We start from the raw sequence: 21,741 nt of genomic DNA on the forward strand, positions 1-21,741 counted from the left end.
CGCCCCCAGAGGGGGCCGGCCGGGCTCCTGCATCCGATCCGGTGACGAGAGGCCAAAGAATCCTTTCCACTCCTCAGGAGCGGCCTCGTGCCTGCGCAAGCCCACAAAGCCACGGCGCGTAATATTATACAAAAACCCCACAAATAACATAAAAAAAGCTGACACGGGCAGAAAGTCCAGGAGAGCCGAGGAGGAGAGCGCGGGGGCCGCGGCTGGCGCTAGACGATCATCTCCAGCTGGCGGGCATACTCGATGACCTGTTTGGCTAGTTCCGTGGACGGTATCGTGGCCTCCTCCGGGTTGTGCTGTTGGCTGCTGAAACTGTAGTAGTTGTTGGGGCTCAGGACCCAGCCTCGCTGCAAAGACAACAGGGGGGCATTTATTATCCGTCAGGAATACCGGGGGGCTCCAGGAAACCGCTTACCCCACGCTCACCGAGAATAATCTGCCCCAGGGACACACACACAACGTCTGCAAGCGCAGGGAATAATCTGCCCTGGGAAGCTAGCAGGTGGCCCCTAGGATCAGCCCCGGGGGTGGGGGTGGGGGAAAGAATAATTTGCCCCCAACCGGTACGAACCTTCTTGGCGTAATCCGTCATCTTCTTGGGGGTGTTGAAGAAGAGCATCCTCGTGGCCTCGTTAAACAGGATCTTCTCATACGCCTTCTCGATGCATCCCGCGATCTCATCCCTGCCACGAGACACGGCGGCACGTAAAACACACGCGTGGGCAACGGCACACGGCCGGCGCGATTAGTCAGCTAACGGAGCGTCCTCCCGGCAGAGGCGGGGAGACCCGGAACTCACCGTATGGTGTCCAGCAGAATGTCGATGAAGAAGGTGTAGCTCTCCGCCGGGATGTTCCCCTTGGCCAGGAACACCTTGTTATAACTTCCCTCCATCAGGTACTGAAAGCAGAGGAGAGCGAAGGTGAGCGGGGGCCGCGAGGGCCGACGGACTCTACAACTCCCATCACCGCCAGCCCAACACCAAATACCTGCTCGAGGGACACGGGGTGCTTGATGTAGACGTTGGCCTGGATCTCCTTGGCCGGAAGCCTCTCCAGCTCGGTGTGGAACTCGGCCACGCGGTTCTGGGACAGGAGGAAGAGGAGGTTGAGGCCGAGGAGCTGGTGTTTATACGCGGATTCCGGGAGCTCCTCCCTGCGGCAAAGGGGGGGGAAACGTTACAGCAGGAAGGGCCCTGGCCCCTGGGGGCCACGGACGGGGCATGAAAACAGACACCCCCCCCCCAAAATAAATAAATTAGGAAACCTTGAAAGGAACGGAAAAAAAGGGACGCTCCGGCCGTCCGGCCGCTTTGAGCCGCGCGGCCCTTTAAATTGTCGTCCAAACACATGGGGGGGACTCTGCAGAATACCCCCTCACGCGCAGTTGCCCCTTTCCCTGCCCCGCCCGCTGAACACATCTCCGGCCCTGGCTTTGGGGGGAGCGCTGCAGGTTGGGGGTCTCACTTTCCTGCAACCTCTTCACTTTAACTCCGCGTCTATTAAATTCCTCCAGCCTCAATAACCCCCAAAACGCGGGCCGCCTCCCCCTGTGCTCCCATCCCTGTACCATGCACTCACTTGTAGTCGAAGTAGTAGCATTTGAGCTGCGCCATGTATCTCTCGAAGGACGGGATGTCTTTCTTCAGGATCGCCCACTGGGCGCCGATCTCCAGGATGTCCCCTGAAAACGGACCGCGTTAAATCTGCCGCCCCACCGCCGCGGCACTCGCCACCCCATCCCCTGACCCGTAGATAATAACATCACTTAACAGTCACGTAACGTGAAAGCCAGAGCCGATAGGCTGTCGCCACAGAAGCTAAATATATATATATATGGGCTTTATTTGCTTAACATGCTAGAGAGCGTGAAACAGCCTCCCAGCAGAGGTGGTAGAGATCATTGCTGCGAGATACTCACGCGCCAGTACGAGCTGCTGCTTCGTCAGTTTGGCATCAGTTGTGGGTAAAAAGTTCTGCTCCAGGAGAGCGAGCTGGAAGAAGGGGGCAAAAAGTCAGTATTCACCCTCCGCAGCCTCCAGGAGTTCATACCCCACCACCGTACTGCCCCAGGAGGCGACGTTTCACGTTATTAATATAGAAATCAGGTTTCAAGGGGTATTTATAGATTTCTTGCACTGTCGGGGCAGTTGTCTGAGGTCCCCATGAGGGGCATTAAACGTGATTGGCCACAAGTGCCCCGGGGCAGAACAGGGCATTAAAGTGAAATCCGTTCTCTAGGTGACGCCAACCCTCTGACAGCCCCGTAATCTGCCCCCAGCTTTTACCCCATTTGCTCCCTGCCCCCACTGTTTACCCCCTAATATATTAATGCCCCAGCCTGGCAGGTGCCTTTTGCTGATCAATCACGCGTTTAACCCTTTATCAGCTGCCTCCTTTCTTCTGGCGGGTTGTCAATCAACGTTATTACCCCTCCCCCAGTGTGTTTATTACCCCCTCATACCCTCCCCGGTCTCTCTCACCTTCAACTTGCCCAGAACATCCCCGCACTTGCCCAGGTTGGGGCTCTTCTTGCCCCACTCGGCCCTCAGTTGCTCGTACATGGCGGCCGCCTGCCGCAGCCCCGCAGTCTCCGCTCCGCTCAGCGCCATCAGCAGCACAACCAGTACAATGAATCGGCAGGAGCGCGACAGCTACGCTTTACGGCCGGAACTGACGGCAGCCGCTCCAGGCACAGAGCGCCATGTCAAGGCAGGGCAGCCGCCATGTCAAGGCAGGGCAGCCGCCATGTCAAGGCAGGGCAGCCGCCATGTCAAGGCAGGGCAAATGCAGCCGCCCCAGCAAGGCGTTCATTCCCTCCTCCAATATGGCGGGTGGCTGAGTTCCGCGCTTGCGCAAAGCCTGGCGCCGGATTTAAATATCCTTTCTATGAAGTGGCAGAGAAACTGAGAAACTACCCCAACTACCGGGAATTCATTGGAGGGAGGGGGCAGATAGGGCAAACAACCACCCCCGGTAAAGAGACTCCAGATAAATTAACCCTACTACCCCCCCCTGTATGGAATCTCCCCTTTACCCGGATATGTCGAGTAATTGTTTTTTGGGGTGAAGGGGGCGGTGCTGTGACGTACGGCCGCTACCCCGGCCACAGCTTCAAGCTGTCAGGTTTTCGGCTGCAGCCACGTTGAGCGAGAGAATATGAGGGGAAAAGGGTAAATAAGGATTAGTGAAATAAGAATTACCGTCTGTTGCAAATCATTATTTTATATACTACTTGTTATGTGTCCTGTCAACCCATTGTACAGCGCTACGGAATATGATAGCGCTATATAAAACAATAACTAATAATATTGGAGGCTGTTCTGGAGACGGTGGTAGATAAGTGGAACAGCCTCCCAGCAGAGGTGGTAGAGGGTAATACAGTGAGGGGATTAAACATGCATGGAATAGACATACGGCTCCTGAATCTAAGACGAGACCAACGACTGATTGGTCTGTGCAGCGCCGGGTATACGGGGGGACGCGCTGTGTGTGCGCAGCGCTGGGTATACGGGGGGGACGCGCTGTGTGCGCGCAGCGCCGGGTATACGGGGGGGGACGCGCTGTGTGTGTGCAGCGCCGGGTATACGGGGGACGCGCTGTGTGTGCGCAGCGCCGGGTATACGGGGGGGACACGCTGTGTGTGCGCAGCGCTGGGTATACGGGGGGACGCGCTGTGTGTGCGCAGCGCCGGGTATACGGGGGGGACGCGCTGTGTGTGCGCAGCGCCGGGTATACGGGGGGACGCGCTGTGTGTGCGCAGCGCCGCGTATACGGGGGGGACGCGCTGTGTGTGCGCAGCGCCGGGTATACGGGGGGACGCGCTGTGTGTGCGCAGCGCCGGGTATACGGGGGGACGCGCTGTGTGTGCGCAGCGCCGGGTATACGGGGGGACGCGCTGTGTGTGCGCAGCGCCGCGTATACGGGGGGGACGCGCTGTGTGTGCGCAGCGCCGGGTATACGGGGGGACGCGCTGTGTGTGCGCAGCGCCGGGTATACCGCAGGCAGTGGACGCCCCGTGCTGTAGTTATGATGGGAGGGGGGGAGCACAGTCTGTATCCAATTGCTGCACTAAATGCTCCAGTATGGCCCCTGGAAAAGGCAATTAGTGTTAATGCCCCTCATAAAGATCAATGGAGACCCCCCCCCCATAGGCTCACGGATTAACCCTTTAGCTGCCTGTCACTGGGATGCCAGTGGTTCTAGGTTTGTTTTTTTAATTCAGCGCTGGTTGGATCTCCCCGTGCCGGGCGTACCCCAGGCTGCAGCACTTGCCCTCCAGTGGGGTATTTGGGGACCCATCGCCCCCCGCAATACAAACCCAGAAACCCAAATAATGAAGCGCAGCCCGATGTGTCCGGATATCCAGATGCATGATGGGAGTCGGACCCGGTGCTGAGCAGAGCGCGGCAGGCCAAGGGTTAAAAGACAAAGAGGCTATTTTTACTAATTGTCCCCAAAAGGGTTCCCAGGTTACTATTTATAGCCTGAAATTAACCTCCCACCTTCCATTTTGGGAACAATTTGGTCAAATTGAGCTGAATTACAGCAAAAAAAAAAACCCCTCGCTAAAGGGGGGGAGCGGGGGGGTCTGCTTGTGATGTTCTTCTTGCTGATGACCCGAGGCCACAGGTGTGTGCGGCGTGCGGACCCCCCCCCCCCCAGGGCAGAGTGCGGCGTGCGGACCCCCCCCCCAGGGCAGAGTGCGGTGTGCGGATCCCCCCCCCCGGGCAGAGTGCGGTGTGCGGATCCCCCCCCCCGGGCAGAGTGCGGTGTGCGGTGTGCGGATCCCCCCCCCCCCGGGGCAGAGTGCGGCATGCGGGTGTTCTCTCTCTCCCCCCCCCCCCAGGCAGAGTGTGTGGAGTGCGGCTATCTCCCCGCCCCCCGCGCTCCAATCGCCACTTCTCCCGCATTCTAATCCCGCACGTTGTAAAACAAGCAGGATTATGCATAAAAATGGATTCTGGTGCCTAGAAATTTCTTTTGTATTTCTTTTTAATATAAAATGTGTGATATTTTTCCTCTGGACTCTGTCGGAAGATTTCGCTCCGGACGCTTTTCATATAAAAAACCCCCAAACGATCGGATTTTGTCCAAAAATTCTTGATGTTTTTCCCCATTTTTTATGGCGGATGAGCAGTTCCAGTCCTGGCCACCAGGTGTCAGCAGCCACCCACAGTTTATCAGTCAGAGCGCACCCTGTCCCGCAGAGCTTACACTCTAACCTCCTTCTTATAAAGGATACGTGCCCTAAAATTACACATTTATTAGAAAAAGATTCCCGTCCATCCGGCCCTCCCTGTCATCCAAAACATCAAACTATTCAGAGTTTTGGTTTTTTACTTTTAAATTTTAGCTGCAAAATCTCCAGAGTTACGGAATTTGGAGAGAATGCAGCAAAAAGGGGCCAGGTATCAGATTCCCAACTAGTAACAAAAATATACTGAAATCACCAAAATCCGCTTGCCCGCTGTGACCTGAGACTCCGCATTCGGCGGCCAGCAGCGTTCATCTTTTGCCGGTGACCGGGCTGACCGCGTTTTCTCGTGCGCTGGGAGCGGGTGATTAATCGAATGCGCTGGGATTTCCACCTGCTCAAAAAACAGTATTATTTCCATCAGGCCCCGCCCCCGAGGAGCGTCGTGCCTGCCGGTGTGGCAACAGCCTTGGGGGGGGGGCAATTCCAGCCCCGTAATGAAGCAGGCCAAAGCACAATGCGCCAGCCAGTCTTACCAAAAACACATAAAGGGAGCACAGAAAGGATTCAGGTAAGGGGTATGTTCATCCAGAAGCCCTCCTTACTCCCCCTGCTGGCTTTATGTGGGGGTGATCGAAAATCTTGATATTTGAGCAGCTCAGGGGCAATTGCTCCCCGGCCCCCCCTTGCCAGCCCTCCCCGGGCTTTAACTGGTCAGGAATACGGGTGTGAAGCACTTTATATGTGAAGATTGTCGCGTTTTCTCGCCCCGAGATTTGGGGTCACCGCGGAGATGTTCCGTCTCCGGTGGGGATATTCTGGGGGCTCCATGGCTATTTTGTTACAGAATTTATTAAACTGGGACAATTGGCGTCAGAAACCAGTATTCCCAGTAAGGTACATTTTTGGAAACAAAAACCCAGCAGATGCTTCCTTACTGGAGACCGAAACTGATCATTTCTGGACGTCTCCAAGGAGAGAAGACCCCCGAGATGCCCCCGGATTCCTTGGTAAATGACATGCCATTGTTTGGGGCATTGTTCGGGGGCTTGGGGTAAGTTTGGGTTTGTATGGATGGTCCCTACGGGAAGACATGGCTGACAATAGCGCCCCGGCCGAGGCATTGCTGTCACTCGCCATTGAATTGGGTCCACGGGATGGAGAATAGTCCTCTCCCCGGGGTCCGGCCGCCGGGGCCGCCAGCCTGCGCAGGTGCCGTTCTTTTTGGGATGAAGCATCTCAGGAATGTGTGAGGAGATCTCCCGGGGGGGTAGAAAGTGACAGAGAAGCTGAAAGAGACGCGTCTCACGTACATTCCTGGAGGACAATCCTTTTCATGTCAGGGAGCATCTGGGATAGAACAGGAGGGCCGGAGACTCCGGGGGGGGGGGGGGGGGGCTCCAAGGGGCCAAAACTCCCCGGCTTTAAGAGAAAAATCTGCCTTTTTAACCCCAAATCCCCAACATATGTCCAGGGGTGGGGTTCTGCGTCTGCGCATTGTGGGGATGGATCAGGGTGTCTGGCGGGGGGGATCTGGGAATATTGGGGTCTTGAGGTGAAAGGGGACAGAGTCTCTCAAAGCTGAAACAGCCAATCATGAAGAGGACGTCGGGGGGGGGGGGCATTTAATAATAAACTGCCGCTTAATTTGAGCTGCAGAACAAAATATCATGAAAATTGAGTTTCAGGAATCAAATTTAACCATTTTGTTTATTGTTTGAATTCAGGTTTTTTTGTGGGGGTTATAAACCTGTTTACCCCTCCATGGTGTAATGTTACCCCCTCTGCCTGGGCTTCCCTGCCCCTCTATTTCCATTGCTGCCCTGTATACGGGGTCTGTGTATGGAGGGACCCTCGCCGCCTGTATACGGGGTCTTCCCACACACCATGGCGTTCTGCCGATCACCCCTCCCCCGTCGCCCCCCATTGTCCTGATGCTGACAGGTGTATAATTACATGATCGATGTGTTTTCATTACCCTCCGATTGAACTGCCCCTCGTTCTGCTCCACCCCCTTTGGAGTGATTGGCAGCCCCCTCGCCCCACGCCCTGACCCCACGCCGGCTCCCCCCAAACCCTGAGCTGAGGATGGCAGCTTCCCAGCCCCCTCCATCTGCCAAAAACGGGGGGCAAACATTGCCACCTGTTAACCTTTTCACTGCTGCTACAAACGGCGGTCTCATCAGATAAAGACACGGCGCCGGGATCTGCGCTCAGTGCACAGAATTTATAACGAGACCCCCGGACCCCCGGGGCAATAAACGCGCCCGGGACGCATTCATAATGAAGCGGATGGAGCCGACGAGAAAGTGGCGTCTGATACCCATTGGGCCAACAGATAAAAGCCCGTTGTACTGCACTGCGGAATATGATGGCGCTATATAACACAATAGATAATAATAATTATAAGCTCTCAGGGCCTCTGAGGTCTCTTCTTCAGATGGATGACAGGGGGGGATCCTTTCCCACCGGAGCTTACAATCTACAGAAGAAGCGAGACCAGAAATTCTGGGAATTCAGCTTAAAACGTGGTCTGATTATCGCCGCGGCCGTTGGGACCTCCGATGCGACTCCGCATTCGGCTTCCTTTTGTTCCTCTCCTGAGCAGCCGCCCAGAAGGGCCGGTCTGACACCAGCGGCCATGCGCAGGGCCCGCCACACAGCCGTGACCTTGGTCCATCAGCCATTACATGCATCACACGTGTCCTCCGTGTCCTGCGCTTGGCCCTCGGACTCCACTCCCCTGAGCGGTGTAAATCTATCGGCCCGCCGGGGTAACGGGCAGAGCGGGGGTCCGGGGTCCGTCCTCCTCCCGGCCGTAAATACGTCGGCAGCCAGGAGTTTTTGGTTAATTAAATTGGGGACACGTCCAGCGACCATGCAGCATTAACTCTTTCTGTGCCAAGCAGCGCATCACCCTATACTTAACTCTTCGCTAGCTGGGGAGGCAGTTATCGTTTCCTAGCATTTAGCAGCAGATAGTGTAATGCGCGGCTGCGGGATGCGTGGTTGAGGGGTTGGAGGGGATACAGGATGGAGGAATGCGCGGTTGTGGGGTGCAGGGATGCCCGGTTGCGGGGTGCAGGGTTGTGGGTTGCGGGTTGCAGGGGTGCAGGATGCAGGGTTGTGGGGTGCAGGGTTGCGGGATGCAGGGTTATGGGTTGCGGGTTGCAGGATGCAGGGTTGCAGGATGCAGGGTTGTGGGGTGCAGGGTTGTGGGTTGCGGGATGCAGGGTTGTGGGTTGCGGGTTGCAGGATGCAGGGTTGCGGGTTGCAGGATGCAGGGTTGTGGGTTGCGGGTTGCAGGGTTGTGGGTTGCGGGTTGCGGGATGCAGGGTTGTGGGTTGCGGGATGCAGGGTTGCGGGATGCAGGGTTGTGGGTTGCGGGATGCAGGGTTGTGGGTTGCGGGATGCAGGGTTGTGGGTTGCGGGTTGCGGGATGCAGGGTTGCGGGTTGCGGGATGCAGGGTTGTGGGTTGCGGGATGCAGGGTTGGGGGATGCAGGGTTGTGGGTTGCGGGGTGCAGGGTTGCGGGATGCAGGGTGCAGGGTTGTGGGTTGCGGGATGCAGGGTTGCGGGATGCAGGGTTGCGGGGTGCAGGGTTGCGGGATGCAGGGTTGTGGGATGCAGGGTTGCGGGGTGCCGGATGCAGGGTTGCGGGATGCAGGGTTGTGGGTTGCGGGGTGCAGGGTTGCGGGATGCAGGGTTGTGGGATGCAGGGTTGCGGGATGCAGGGTTGTGGGTTGCGGGGTGCAGGGTTGCGGGGTGCAGGGTTGCGGGATGCAGGGTTGCGGGATGCAGGGTTGCGGGGTGCAGGGTTGCGGGGTGCAGGGTTGCGGGATGCAGGGTTGCGGGGTGCAGGGTTGCGGGATGCAGGGTTGTGGGTTGCGGGGTGCAGGGTTGCGGGATGCAGGGTTGCGGGGTGCAGGGTTGCGGGGTGCAGGGTTGCGGGATGCAGGGTTGCGGGATGCAGGGTTGTGGGTTGCGGGGTGCAGGGTTGCGGGGTGCAGGGTTGCGGGGTGCAGGGTTGCGGGGTGCAGGGTTGTGGGTTGCGGGGTGCAGGGTTGCGGGATGCAGGGTTGTGGGTTGCGGGGTGCAGGGTTGCGGGGTGCAGGGTTGCGGGGTGCAGGGTTGTGGGTTGCGGGGTGCAGGGTTGCGGGATGCAGGGTTGTGGGTTGCGGGGTGCAGGGTTGCGGGGTGCAGGGTTGTGGGTTGCGGGGTGCAGGGTTGCGGGGTGCAGGGTTGCGGGGTGCAGGGTTGCGGGATGCGATGAATGCGGCCGGGCTTCTCTAGGAAGCGTTTAGCGATTTGTATAAAAACTGCCGCTGGGTTTTAGAAAATGATATTAAAGGCCGTTTAGCGCTTATATCATCATGCGGGGGAGGGGTGCGGGGGGCTTAATCACTGCCAGTCTAGATGTGCTCCGTTCCCTTTAATGCTGTATATATTTAGCACTGAACCCATATATATCGTATAATGTATAGTTAATGTATATGGGAAGGGGGTATATTTCCTGGGTTCAGTGAATGCAGCTCATAGATTGTCAGCTCCTGGGGGCAGAAAGTCTTCTAATACTAGTAGGGTATAAAACCATTTATAGTTTTCTAACGTTTGATTGTCAGCTCTTTTGGCAAGGATGGGTCCACTATAATAACATGGAACCATCTCCTCGGTACATGGGCTTTGATGATATCATTAGAGTGTCAGCTCTTTGGTACAGGGCTCCCTTTATATCATGATATGATTCCCTGGACCTGGCAGACTGTGCAGCACATGGTGGGGGCAGGAGGGTGAGCGGTGGGGGGCAGGGAGCAGCTGGGAGGGCTGGAGAGGGGTGACTGGCAACTGTCAGCGGATGATTAATGTCTTTATTATGAGGGCCATTCCTCGGCTCCATCCATCAAATTCCTGACAGCCGGACCCCGCCAGCCGCACGCCGCTGTCCGGCTCATAATGGCCGAGCCCGGGGGGGCCCGGCGTGGTCACAGAGGACTGGGGGTCAATATGGGGGGCTGAGGGAAAGACGGGGGTCAGAAGGAGGCCGCCGGGGGCCAGGCTGCCACCTGCTGTAACTGAGGAGCAAGGAGGCAGATAACGCCCCTGATGCCCCCAACGCCCATCCTCACCCGCATTTATTGTTACGCCATTGACCCCATCCAAAATATTAACCCTTCATTAGCCACAGACCCCATCGCAGTGACCCACTCACTTGCCACCACCAAATGGCTCTGACAGTCGTTATGGCAACCGTGACTTGTCAGGAGGTGAAGATATTCTGAATGAAGTCACCTGTATTCAAGCAGGGATTCCGTCTGTGATGCTCAGATGTGTTAACCTTTGTTGGACATTCACCCCCGGCAGACGCCTCCATTACTGGCCCAGACTCCCTGTATTGGATTAGCGGGGATCTGGTTTTATCTCCGTACAGAATCCGGGGCCTGAAAGCAGATGTTTTTTGGTTTTTTTTTTAAAGTTAATTTAATTTTTAATAGTGATTATCGTCAGTCAGCCTAGGGCCACCTTTAATGCGCGTCTGCAAGATCCAGGTGTTAACTCTTTGCTGGACAGAAGCACGATAGCGATATTATTATTGTTATTATATACTGGAGGCGAAATGAATAATAGTAATAAAATATAAAAGACTTATATATATATTATTATATATTATTTCCCATCGTGGATCTGGGTACCTCTTCCTGATTGGCTGATTAGTTTGGCTGTATTTTTATTTTTTTTTACAGTGTTTTATAACTGGTGGAGGACTCGGTGGGGGGAAACAAACTGCTCCCGACACGAAGAGCTCAAGAGCAGCAAAGACCAAAATCCGAAAACCTTTTTAACGGGATCGTCGTTTATCAAAACCGCCGCCGCCGCTCATTAATTGTTTTTTAAGATATTTGGTTTACAAGCGAAGGGGACTATTTTTCCTCGAGGTGGGAGATCGGTGGCTGAATGTGGCAGAGTTGTGGATATGAGATGTTGGGGTGATACACGGTGACCTTTACCTGCTCCGGCCAATATTTACCCAACGGATCTGGATTTATTATCTATGTTTCACTTTTAGTGATGTGGATATCAGTTCCCCTAGGATTGGTTTGGCCCACCGTGTGGTTATCGAATCCCCTCTGTAATAATTGGTTTGGCCCACTGTGTGGTTATCGAATCCCCTCTGTAATAATTGGTTTGGCCCACTGTGTGGTTATCGAATCCCCTCTGTAATAATTGGTTTGGCCCACTATGCGCTCCGCAGATCTCTGCCGCTACCCCATAATCATTCTTCCCAGAGCCCCACCCGGGAAATCACAGACACCCAGGGTTTATACTGCCCATCTCATGCCCCCCCGTACAGAGACCCCCCCAAACACTGAAGGTGGGGGGGGGGTGCGGGGTTGGGCAAGAACCATGTCAACGACAGGCAGGGGATGAGAGACACACACAGAGATAGGATTATAGATTTATACTGCAGAGCTTGCAATCCAAACATTACACAGACTATATGACGTCACTTTATATCCATACATTGCCCCCCCACCCCAGAAAAGCCCTCTACCGGGTCTCTGCCCCACGGAGGTATTAGGGTAATTAGTTACAGATCAATAAAGGCAAACTCAAGGTGTTGGGGGGTATTTAGTAAAATTAATTTGGCAGCAGATTATATTATGACCCCCCCCACGTATCAGCTGTCCGGAGGTGAGCAGCTTCCAAGGGCGATGGGGCAGTTACACTTAAATCAGGACCCAGCGGAGGTGCCGGGTGTAACTGGTGGGGTACGTCGGGGCTCATCGAGTGGGCACTCGGTACTGGCGGAGACGGTTCTCACGAGTCAGGACTTTGTAGCCAACTCTAGTAAATACCCGGTCCCGTGCGGATGCCAAATAATCTGTAACCGAGCTCCTGCCCTCCTCCTGCCCCAGTCGCCCTCCATACCCCTGGAGCTTTCTGCTCTTCTCCAGTCGCCCTCCATATTGCCCAGCTCCACCCCCCCGTCCACTAATTAAGTGATAATTTTACGGGGCAGGAGCAAGCGAGAAATAAACTCGCTGCAGATGCCCCCCCCCCCCCCCCCCAGAGGGGATCAATTCCTCCAAACACCGAGCTGCTGTCCGGCTGTAATTAGGGTCGCACGCTGACCCCGGGGTCAGACGCTCCGTCACCAGCCCAGGGCCTGGAGGCAAAAAGAGGGGGATGCGGGGGCAAGAGACGTGGGGGGGTAGGTAATATGGGGATTAAGCTTCCTCCAACCCTCTGATTGGCGGATCATGGTGCAGAAAGAGTTAATCCCACGAAAACAATAATAAAACGAGCAGAGACCCCTCGACTGACCCTGAATTTTATAGGTGCTATAAATATTTATACATTCATATTTACATCCAAAGTGATTTTTTTTTTTCCAATTTCATTTTCTTTATCATAAAAAACAGGTAAAACGAGACGCGGATCGACCAAAATAATAATAATATTAATTAAAAAAAATGTACAAGTAACTCAGTCCCTGCTTCTAGCGACCAGGCTTAAAAAACAAAAAATCTTTCGGGTTCCGTCCAGAAGAGTCCCGCGGGGGTCCGTCCGAGAGCGGGGGAGGGTTTAGGAAGGCCAGAGAACCCAAAAGAAACGGGTTTCCACCTTCCAAGCGTTCCAGTCCGGGGAGGAATAAACGGTGCCGGAATCTCCGCTCCTGCGGCGCCTCTCGTCTCGTGGGGTAAACGAGCGGCGGGTTCTCTCTTTTCCAGGCTGGACGGGGGTCTCGCAGGGGCCGGACTCTCTTTAGAAGGTCCGCGTTCCGACAGTTAATGAGCGTGAATGTCTATGTTCTGACCGTTCAAAAGTGCGTCCCCCGGACCCTGCGCCGCCACCAGGTGGTGGGGGGGAGGGGCCGGCGGGGAGGATCATGGAGGCAGGGTGGGGGGGTGCCCCGGGAGGTAGGAGTGTAGAGACGGTCCGTGTCGGAGGCCGGCGGGGTGCGGGGGCATCGGGGGAGTGTAGCCGGCCGGTGGGAATCCCATGGCCATGGAGCTGGGGGCCGCAGCATAGTCCCCCGGGATTCCTTGGAAGCCTGCAGGAGACAGAAGTGAGCGTCAGCTCTTTGCACCACAAAAGCCCTTCAGTAACGCGCATGAAAGAAAGTCGAGCGTACAAACTACTCCCTCTCCTCTTTCTGGGGAGCGAGCAACGCGGGCCCCCCCCCCCCAGTAACCCCCCCACCTCGCCGAGGACCCCCATGCGGACTGAACCCACCCCCTCAAGCACCCGACTTGCAGGACCCCCGCGCCGAGGCAGGAAGGGGTTAACCAAATCCCTCATTTCTGAAATGAAAACGTTCCCGCCGCGGCCTCTGCGACCCGTGATAAACCGCCGCTCGCTATCGGAGAAATTTACATACCGGCGCAGTCAGTGCGATTGGACACGCTGCCCCAGACGGGGGTATTTAGCCGACGGCTTATCAATTAGCCCCGGCAGAGGTCCGTGTCCCTCATCTTCCGTGGCTAATTCTCTCTCTCTGTCCCTCCTCCTCCTCTAGTCCCTTTATTAAAGTCGGGGTTAATTTCACCTCCATTATTAACCTCCCTGATTACCCAGAATCCTTTGCGCCCCTCCATTCCAGACCTCTGTACCCCCAGCCTCCATATTCAATGACGTCGCTCAATCCTCCATCTCATTGGATGATGTGTGAATGTGACCCGCGTGCAGGGATGTACATGCATGTGACACGTTCATTACATGTGGGAATGGTCCAATGGGGGGTGCGGGGGGTCAGCAAGCACTCCCTCCCCCCATCCAAACACATACATGTACTGTACTTACATCCCTAGTACCAGGAGGGCCGCAGCGGTGTTACATGTAGTGCCACTGCCCCTCCATCCCTACGGCCATCCCCAATCCTCCCATGGCTCCTGGGGGGGGGAGACAGGTAACTAAGACCACAAGAAGGAAATGCCACTAATGCCCCAACTTACCCCCCCCACCTTCCAAAAAACAAACATTTTATCAAAATCCCGATTAAATGCCTCCCCCAGCTCTGAATAAACGCGGCCCTGGCGACGGGGGAAGGGGCCGAGCGCTCTCTCACCTGGAGGACGGATTCCCATGTGCTGCTGGCCGTCCATGACGAAGCCCCCCATGTTCTGTCCGTCGGGGCTGTAGGGGGCTCCTCCCTGACCTGCAAAGAGAGACACGGGTCGGGTCAGACAGAATCCCAAATCACCCCCAGGACCCCACCCCGGAGAGACAGACCCCCGCAGCCCCAGAGGAACCATGGCCCATCGCGGAGCCCCCAGACGCATCTCCTGGGGGGGCGAGTACGTCCGGTAACTACGAGGCGGAATCCCCTGGCAACCGGCATTTAGCCGAAGAGATTTCCCATTGGTGGCGAGAAATGCATCGGCGTCCGACCCGGCGACGGCCCCTACCTGTGCGATTCGATTGGTCGATCATGGGCTGGACGATCCTCCGTTCGCATTAATGAACCTGCAACGAGGGACAAACATTTCTGTTTCATTCCAGAGAAGATGAGGGGGTTAATAAAAGCTGCCCCAGATGGGGGGGGGGGGGGCTCGTCGGGAGAGATGGGGGGTCCAAGCCGGACGCTTACCAGTTATTGACTTGTAATATCGTGAGACCTGTATCTTGCGCCAGCTGCTTCTTCTGTTCCTCTGACGGGTACGGGTGCTGAGGGGAGGGAAAAACAAGAGGGTGAGGCCGGGGGTATCGGGGTAACCAGCCTGCGGTGCCTTATTGCTTCATCCAGAAGACCCCTGAGCCTGGGGATGAAATAACAGGGGCGCCCTGTTGCGCGTTCTACAGAGTCCGTCAGTCGCCGCTTTTAGCGCCGGGAACGCTGCGGAGATTTATTATTGGAGGGGAACGCGCCGTCACACGGGGCCCCCGAGGGCCAGACGCCGAGGGACCTCCAGAAAAGCAGCGGCCATCTGGTTTGTTAAGCGGATCCTTCCCAGATTCGGAGCAGATGGGTCAGACGCCGGGAAACACACGGCCCTCCGGCCCTCGGCTTGATTAGGAGGCTTTGAAAGAAACCCCCCCCCCCCCTCTCTATGGAGCTGTCAGGGCGGCCATGATGGATGAGGCTCGGGGTCAGCCGGAGACCCTCTCCTGACAGCTCGGTGATTGATGAAGGGGCTGCTGAGGCTTCGACAGCCGATAGGCCCCAAAAACCTGATGTGGGGGTGGGGGGGCAACTGGAGAACCGTACAGGCCCCTCGCCGTTGCTATGGGTTACCAGACCGGGGTCTTTGTTGGTTAACAAATATTTGCCTTGTGATTTTATATTCCCCTCCCCCGCGCCCGATGTTTTTACCTATGAGCACCGTTTCGGGCTCAGATTCTGGGGATTTTGGTAAATTACACCCGAGTAGAAAAGGAGAAACTGAGCAGCGAGAGCATCGTTCACATTTACCAGATACTGGCAACATATGCCATGGTGCAGTACAACGGGAAAGCTACAGGAGAAATGTGGGGGCCATAATGGCACCAGAGCCAAGCGAGGGTCCCTTGAGCCCCTCGGAGTGCCCAGAATGCCCAACAGCGTCTGACAGCGAGCAGAACCGGACTGGATTATTATATTCACTGATCGGACCTGGGGGGGGGGGGATTCAGGCTCCTTATACAAACAGACCCCCCCCTCTTTGTATCCACCCCGGGGCAGTTAATGCGAGCCGCCTGGAAATCCAACACCCCCCCCCCCCCCCGCGCAGGTTCAGGGTAATTACCCAGAATTGATTACCCGTTTATCAGCTTCTAATAGGTTTAATAGCTTCGTCAATTACTTCTAATTGGTCGGCGTTCATTAACTCTCCGTCGTGTAACGGCCAGGACAGGCTGGGTAATTGGCTCTCGGGGGGGGGGGGGGGGGGGGGGGGGGGTTGGATGTAGCCCGGGGCCCCTCTGTGCCTGCGCAGCTTCTCCGAGCTTCGCTTCATTTTAATTGAGACTTTAGCGGCTGTGAGGAGTATGGGGGTCCGAAGTGAGGGGCGCCATATTTATTGAGTAAATATGAGGTGGAGGGAGGGTAATTATGGCCGAGATAAACCCGGTAACAAAAGTCTGGCTGAGAGTGATGAGAGCCAACCACCCAATCAGTAGTGTACAGCACTGTGGACTATGTTGGAGCTTTGTGTATGGGAGACACCCCTAAGTATCCCCGCCAACAAGACCAGAGTCTTCCGGTCAGGGGAAATATCCGCAGCCCTCGAGTGCAAGCTCCTGGGGCAAGCAACGAGGTTGGTGGACGTACCGAGAGGTGCTGGAAGAGCCAGGCGCGCATGATGTTCGTGGCCACTTTGGGAAAGATCCCCCTCTTCTTATTCCTCTTCTTGTCTCGGTCGAGGTCGTCGTCGTCCCCGGTGCTGGGAGACGCCACGCTGTTATCCAGACAGTCACCTGCGGGAGACACGAGAGCGCGCCGTGAGAGCGCGGAACACGCAGAGGGCGGGCGCGGAACACGCAGAGGGCGGGCGCGGAACACGCAGAGGGCGGGGCGCGGAACACGCAGAGGGCGGGCGCGGAACACGCGGGGTAGAGCCTACAGGAGGCGTTCTCCTCACCCATTGGCTGCCGTCACGGGATCCAGTATTACTACTGCGGCGGGTTTGAGAACAAAGTGGGCTCTTTGGGGGTCCGAGGACTCACTGCAGCCCTGAGCATGGATTAAACCCGCTCGTAGGCAGCAGACTTTCAGCCCCGGGTTGTTGCCCCGTCTTAATCCTTTTACCCCGTTCTGAGACCCTCCCGGACCCCCTCGCTGCCTGCAGCCCACCGGCCGGACCCCCTTCAACACTATCACCATAAATCATGGAGGAGGAGGAGGGAGCAGCTGCCGAGCGCCTTATAACCTGCGGCAAGAGAGGAGCTTAAAAGCTTGCCTGCGGGGGGAGTAAATTATGCATCAGAGCGCCAGCTCAGGGCCGGCTGCGGCCCCCCATTACCTCCATTCACCACCCCGGCAACAACCAGACACTCACCAAAGGGCTCTGCGGAACAAAGGCTTCGGGTTTTGGAGGAGGAGTCTTAATATATACAGGGGGGGCCCTCAAACAGGACTCAAGTGACCCGGAGGAGGGAGACCCCCCGAGATACAGGGGCCCTGATATAACTCCTGGTACCCCCCCCCCCCCCCAGCCTGAGGTTTTTATTGGACGGGGAGATTCGGCGCATTAAGCGGAGTGTCGGGGGTCCATTTAGTACCCGACGCGTTTCTCGCTGAAGAGGTGGAAATGATAAATATCCCCCCCGGAAGCCGCGATTATTAAAGCTCCGCCCCCCCCCCGCGTCATGCATGAATAGCGCAAACCACTTCGCCATGGGAGTGATGCCCCCTATGGGGTAACTTCAAGTAGTAGAACACCTACCGACCCCCCCCCCGAATGGCTGGGCTTGCTTGCGTGCCGCCATATTCCCATCTAGCACGGATCGCGGGCCGGAGAGGGGCCGCCACGTCTGCCTTTGGGAACGCACGGCGTTCTAATGATCTGTCGGAACGGATCTAATTATGCGAGGGACGTCGGAGCGAATAATGGGACAGAAAATTGTTTTAATACGGAGGAAATGATTATTTCGCAGAACAATTTGTACGGATTTGGAGCATTAATTCCGCCCCGATTCCGACGCGTTCAGGAGAGCGCCGGCTTCTCACAGACGCTCGCCAGGCCCGGCCACCGACACACGCTAAGCAAGCTGTTTATTTTACACTAATCCAGTTTACATACTGGGAGGGGGGGGGGGGGGTCGACTGAGTGGGGGAGGTGACAGGGAGAGAGCGGAGGGGGGGGGCGCAGGGAGCCCCCCTAAGGATTATTCTGTGATTAACTAACACTCCCTGTTGCTTTATTGCAAACCCTGCTGGGAGTCAGTGGAGCGGCGCGGAGGGGGGGGGGGTTGGCGCTGATTTATGAATGAGAGCGGAGGCTGCGCAGGCACTCACTGCATGACCTTGGAGTTGGGAAGGATGTGGGGGTGCACGGGGGGGGGCGGCAGAGGAGGGGTTACAGCTCTCGCAGTGGGAGGGGCCTGTAAATGTGACGAACCCCATTGGCCTCCTGGTGCAAACAGTCATTAAAGCGGCGACATCTCCATCTTGGAAGTCGGTTCCCGTCGCGCTTTAACGCTTCGCTCCCCGGGGGTCTCTGGCTGCCGGGGCCCCGCTCTGTTCGGAGCGCACAGATGGCCGGTACAGGAATCTCAGCCTAATTACCATATCAGCCGCCCCGATCTACAAACAAACAACACGCCTCCCGCCAACGGCCCAAAATACAGCTGGCGGCCCGGCGCTCGCCCGGATAACTCCGAGCCGCCAGCATTGGAACGCAGTAACCGGCGGCTTAATGCCATGGGATTGGGGGGTAATTCCCAGCGACCCGGGGTTTCGCATGCAGAGTGTCGCCCCCTCTCTGCGCAAAACGAGCAGTTACTGATACATGGAGTACGAGCGGCCCCCTTGGACAGGGGGAGGTACCCACTGGAAATGCCTCTCACCTTGTTCGCTGGAATTGTCCCCGCTCTGCGATGCCAGCCCACCACTGGACGGCCCGGGGGTCCCTGAGTGGGTGGAGCCTGTCTCATCGTGATCCCTGATCCAGGAGTTATTCTGGGGGCAAAAACATTAAAACGATCAGTTCCTGAATATCATTCGTCCAATCAGGACAGAGCAAGCGGTTACCGATAAATCTGCTTTCCCTTCCATACGACAATCGCGCGTCCGTAATCAGCACCCATCGTTAAAGGGTTAATGAGAGGGGAACTGGGATATAATTGCCCCCCCCCCCTTAACGCCATGCAGAACCCTATGACAGTTAAAGTGTTAACAAGAGTTCCTGAAAGGCTTTGATTTCAATGCCCCCAAAGGGAAACCCTAAACCCCGGAGATATAAGGGGGGGGGGGGGGGGTGTGAAAGGCAGCCGAGGGCCGGGGTCATTCCCATTTGTAGATCTACCCCCTCCCCAGGAGTTCGTGACCCTTATCGACCCCTTTAATCCCAGATTCAAAGTGAAGCGGTGCCCGGCCTCCGATCCGGATCCTGAATCCACAGGGGTTTGGGGGCCTCAGGTGCTCCAACCATAAATACCCCGCGGACAGCGCCAACGAGGGGTTAATTCAATGTAAACAGCGCGGGGCCCGCCGAAACATACACAGGGCCGGCCCCTCGGTACTAATGACAGCGACACGTCAGTTAGTTGATCATGTAGACGTATCACAGGGGGCTCGGATATGTTTGTCGGGGGCCGCAGCAAGGAGGTAGTGGATTGGTGGTGCGGTGGACGGGGGTGACAGATGCTCAGCCCCCAGCCGCTGCTTGGAACGAGTGCACTCGGCGCATGCTCTGCAGCCTGAAGGAATATTAAAAATGCATCAGCCGAGTACATGCGTTCCCTGCATTAGTCGGGGGGCCGGGGGCATTTTGCTGTAAAGGATGGGTTTAGGGCTCGGCTCCCAGACGCCCCCCCCCCCCATTACACGACAACACCGGGGACCACCCCTGTACGCTCAGACCCGGGTTCACTAAACGCAGAGAACGAGGCAGTGCGCGGCGTCCGGAGCTCAGCAGCCGTGTAATTGCCCCCAGATGTGATAATTTGCTCCGCACAGCGCGAGTTTTCAGCCGCTCGAGACGTAAACGTGGCCCCCCCCCCCTGCGTCATTCGCAGCTCCCCGCGGGGCGCGATGTTAAGGCGTTAGTGCCCCATGAACCCTCTTATTACCCCCATATGTGGAATTACGCCATTGGCCGCGGCGTAGCCCCATTATTATTGATCCTAGGACGGATCACTGTGGCCCCCCCGTTGTAAAGCCGGGGGCCGCATCTCACCTGGTCGGATAAACTCGTGCAGGACCCGGTGAAGTCTTCCAGGTCGGACTTGGAGGAGCCGTCCCGGTCGTCGATCACCAGATCGATGGGCATCTTCCCCTTCAGGCAGGTGATGTACCGGTGGCAGAAGTTATCGCACAAGTCGTGGACCTGCGAGGAGAGTAGATTGTTAGCTCCGTGGCCAACGGTACCGGCGGGAGATCCGGCAGCCGCACCCCTGAGTATAAGTTACCCCAGGGCAATAAATATTATGAATACTGGCTTTAATTATAATTTACCAAACATTCCATAATTACACAGGAAATAAACAATCGATTAATTAATTTCCAATAAAAGACAAAAAAAATAAATAAATGAAAACGTTTATATAAAATGCCCGATAAGCTCCAATTTACAGGAATCGCTCGGTTTTAGGCGATGGGGCATTCTGGACGGAGGGAAGGGGGGTCTCGGGGCAGAAGTTGACCTTGTGAGTAAAGACCCCGTCTCTTTAAACAGGGCTTTGCACCCCTTGGAGCCAGGAAGCTTTAATCCCCTCATTCCCAGCAGGCTGGCGCAGGGAATCAAAGGGTTAATTACCACATTAACAAGGGGATTATCTGGTTAAAACCCACCAGCGCCTCTTGTATCCTTTAATGAGCTCATTAACTCATCAAACCAGAGGGGCCAAACCAAGAGGGCTCCTTTCATCTCTACACTCCCCCCTGCTTCTCCGAGTGGTATGCGCCAGCAGTATTCAAAGCCTGGTGGGATTCACCATATGGAAGGAGGTCAGGGGAGGGTTTCGATGGTACAATTAACCTCTTCCTGCCTGCAGGCATGCATAACACACGCCGGTAGTATCACGCGCAGCTCGTTACCGCATGCGAAAAGCACGAATATAAAACGTCAACAAATGTGCTTCGTTCTGCAAGTGACCTAAATGCCCAGCAGACCTTAACGAGTCCGAGTATTACCCCGGGATGCGCAGGCACAGAGGTGGGGGTCTGCATGAGCAATCCCAGGAGCTTGCACTCTACTATGCGAATAACCCCAAGCGGGCACATTCTGGTCGCGATACACAATGCCAACATCCAACAGGAATCGAGGAGCCGTGCCACGCCGTGGAGACCCCCCAACACCCCCTATCTCATGGCTTCAGTCCTCAAGGGCCGCGGGTACACAGTGTTCAACGGCCAATTGCGGCCGAATTGTTAGCATGCTGATGGGAAGCAAAGAGTTAAATCCCCACCGCCAGCATTTTCTATTAGCTCCCCACCAGTAGCTGAGCGGCAGGGAAGGGGTTAAGCTTTTTCCACTCCCTGCTCTTCTTGGATTGAAAGATTGCAGCCATCTGTGCGGCCCCCGGCAGACTCGGGGGCCTGACACCCTGGCAAAGAAATACCCCCCCCCCCAGTCAGCGGATGGCTGCGCCCCCGGCTTCTGACCATAGAAAGCCACAGAGGCCAGAACCCCCCCCCGATACATGATATATGCGGTGCTTGGCACTCAAATAGTTAACAGACGTCTGGAACACGGCATGTCCGCTAAACATGTCTCATAACCCCCTCCCCCAATAACGTGCGCGGCGTCCCCCCAATCCCAGCGTACCTTCTCCAGCTCTAACAGGTGGAATCTCAGGACCTGGATGGCTTGGATCATCTGGAACAGAAGAGGGAACAGAAGAGAGGGGCGGGTGAGGTATATGGCGCCGCCACACGCCGTACGATGGGTACGATGG

At 56.2% G+C, this 21,741-nt stretch overlaps 2 protein-coding genes and 1 pseudogene across 2 annotated transcripts in view; 1 reads left to right on the forward strand and 2 right to left on the reverse strand.

Moving 5' to 3' along the window:
- Positions 1-218: 218 nt before the first annotated feature.
- Positions 219-2,620, reverse strand: LOC149273255 (26S proteasome non-ATPase regulatory subunit 8). The gene is made up of 7 exons (XM_089506552.1): positions 2,492-2,620; positions 1,930-2,002; positions 1,590-1,692; positions 999-1,164; positions 809-909; positions 581-692; positions 219-356 (listed from the first exon to the last, which is right to left on the reverse strand). Exons 1-7 carry the CDS (start codon positions 2,618-2,620, stop codon positions 219-221), a joined length of 822 nt encoding a protein of 273 aa, XP_089362678.1.
- Positions 2,621-2,639: 19 nt separating this feature from the next.
- LOC149273256 (uncharacterized) lies at positions 2,640-10,159 on the forward strand (annotated as a pseudogene).
- Positions 10,160-12,992: 2,833 nt separating this feature from the next.
- LOC149273257 (homeobox protein meis3-like) overlaps positions 12,993-21,741 on the reverse strand; it is a gene marked incomplete at its 5' end in the record, with an annotated part of 9,821 nt that continues 1,072 nt past the window's right edge. Inside the window, 11 exon segments of the mRNA XM_089506566.1 lie at positions 12,993-13,070; positions 13,072-13,110; positions 13,113-13,258; positions 14,273-14,362; positions 14,613-14,657; positions 14,660-14,670; positions 14,795-14,871; positions 16,454-16,599; positions 18,691-18,802; positions 20,022-20,171; positions 21,612-21,662. Of these exon segments, the coding sequence (XP_089362692.1) occupies positions 12,993-13,070; positions 13,072-13,110; positions 13,113-13,258; positions 14,273-14,362; positions 14,613-14,657; positions 14,660-14,670; positions 14,795-14,871; positions 16,454-16,599; positions 18,691-18,802; positions 20,022-20,171; positions 21,612-21,662 (945 nt within the window).

Source organism: Sceloporus occidentalis, unplaced genomic scaffold, assembly GCF_023333645.1.
Source record: "Sceloporus occidentalis isolate IW3139 unplaced genomic scaffold, rSceOcc1.0.p SCAF_390, whole genome shotgun sequence".
In the NCBI taxonomy this organism is placed as follows: Eukaryota; Metazoa; Chordata; class Lepidosauria; order Squamata; family Phrynosomatidae; genus Sceloporus; species Sceloporus occidentalis.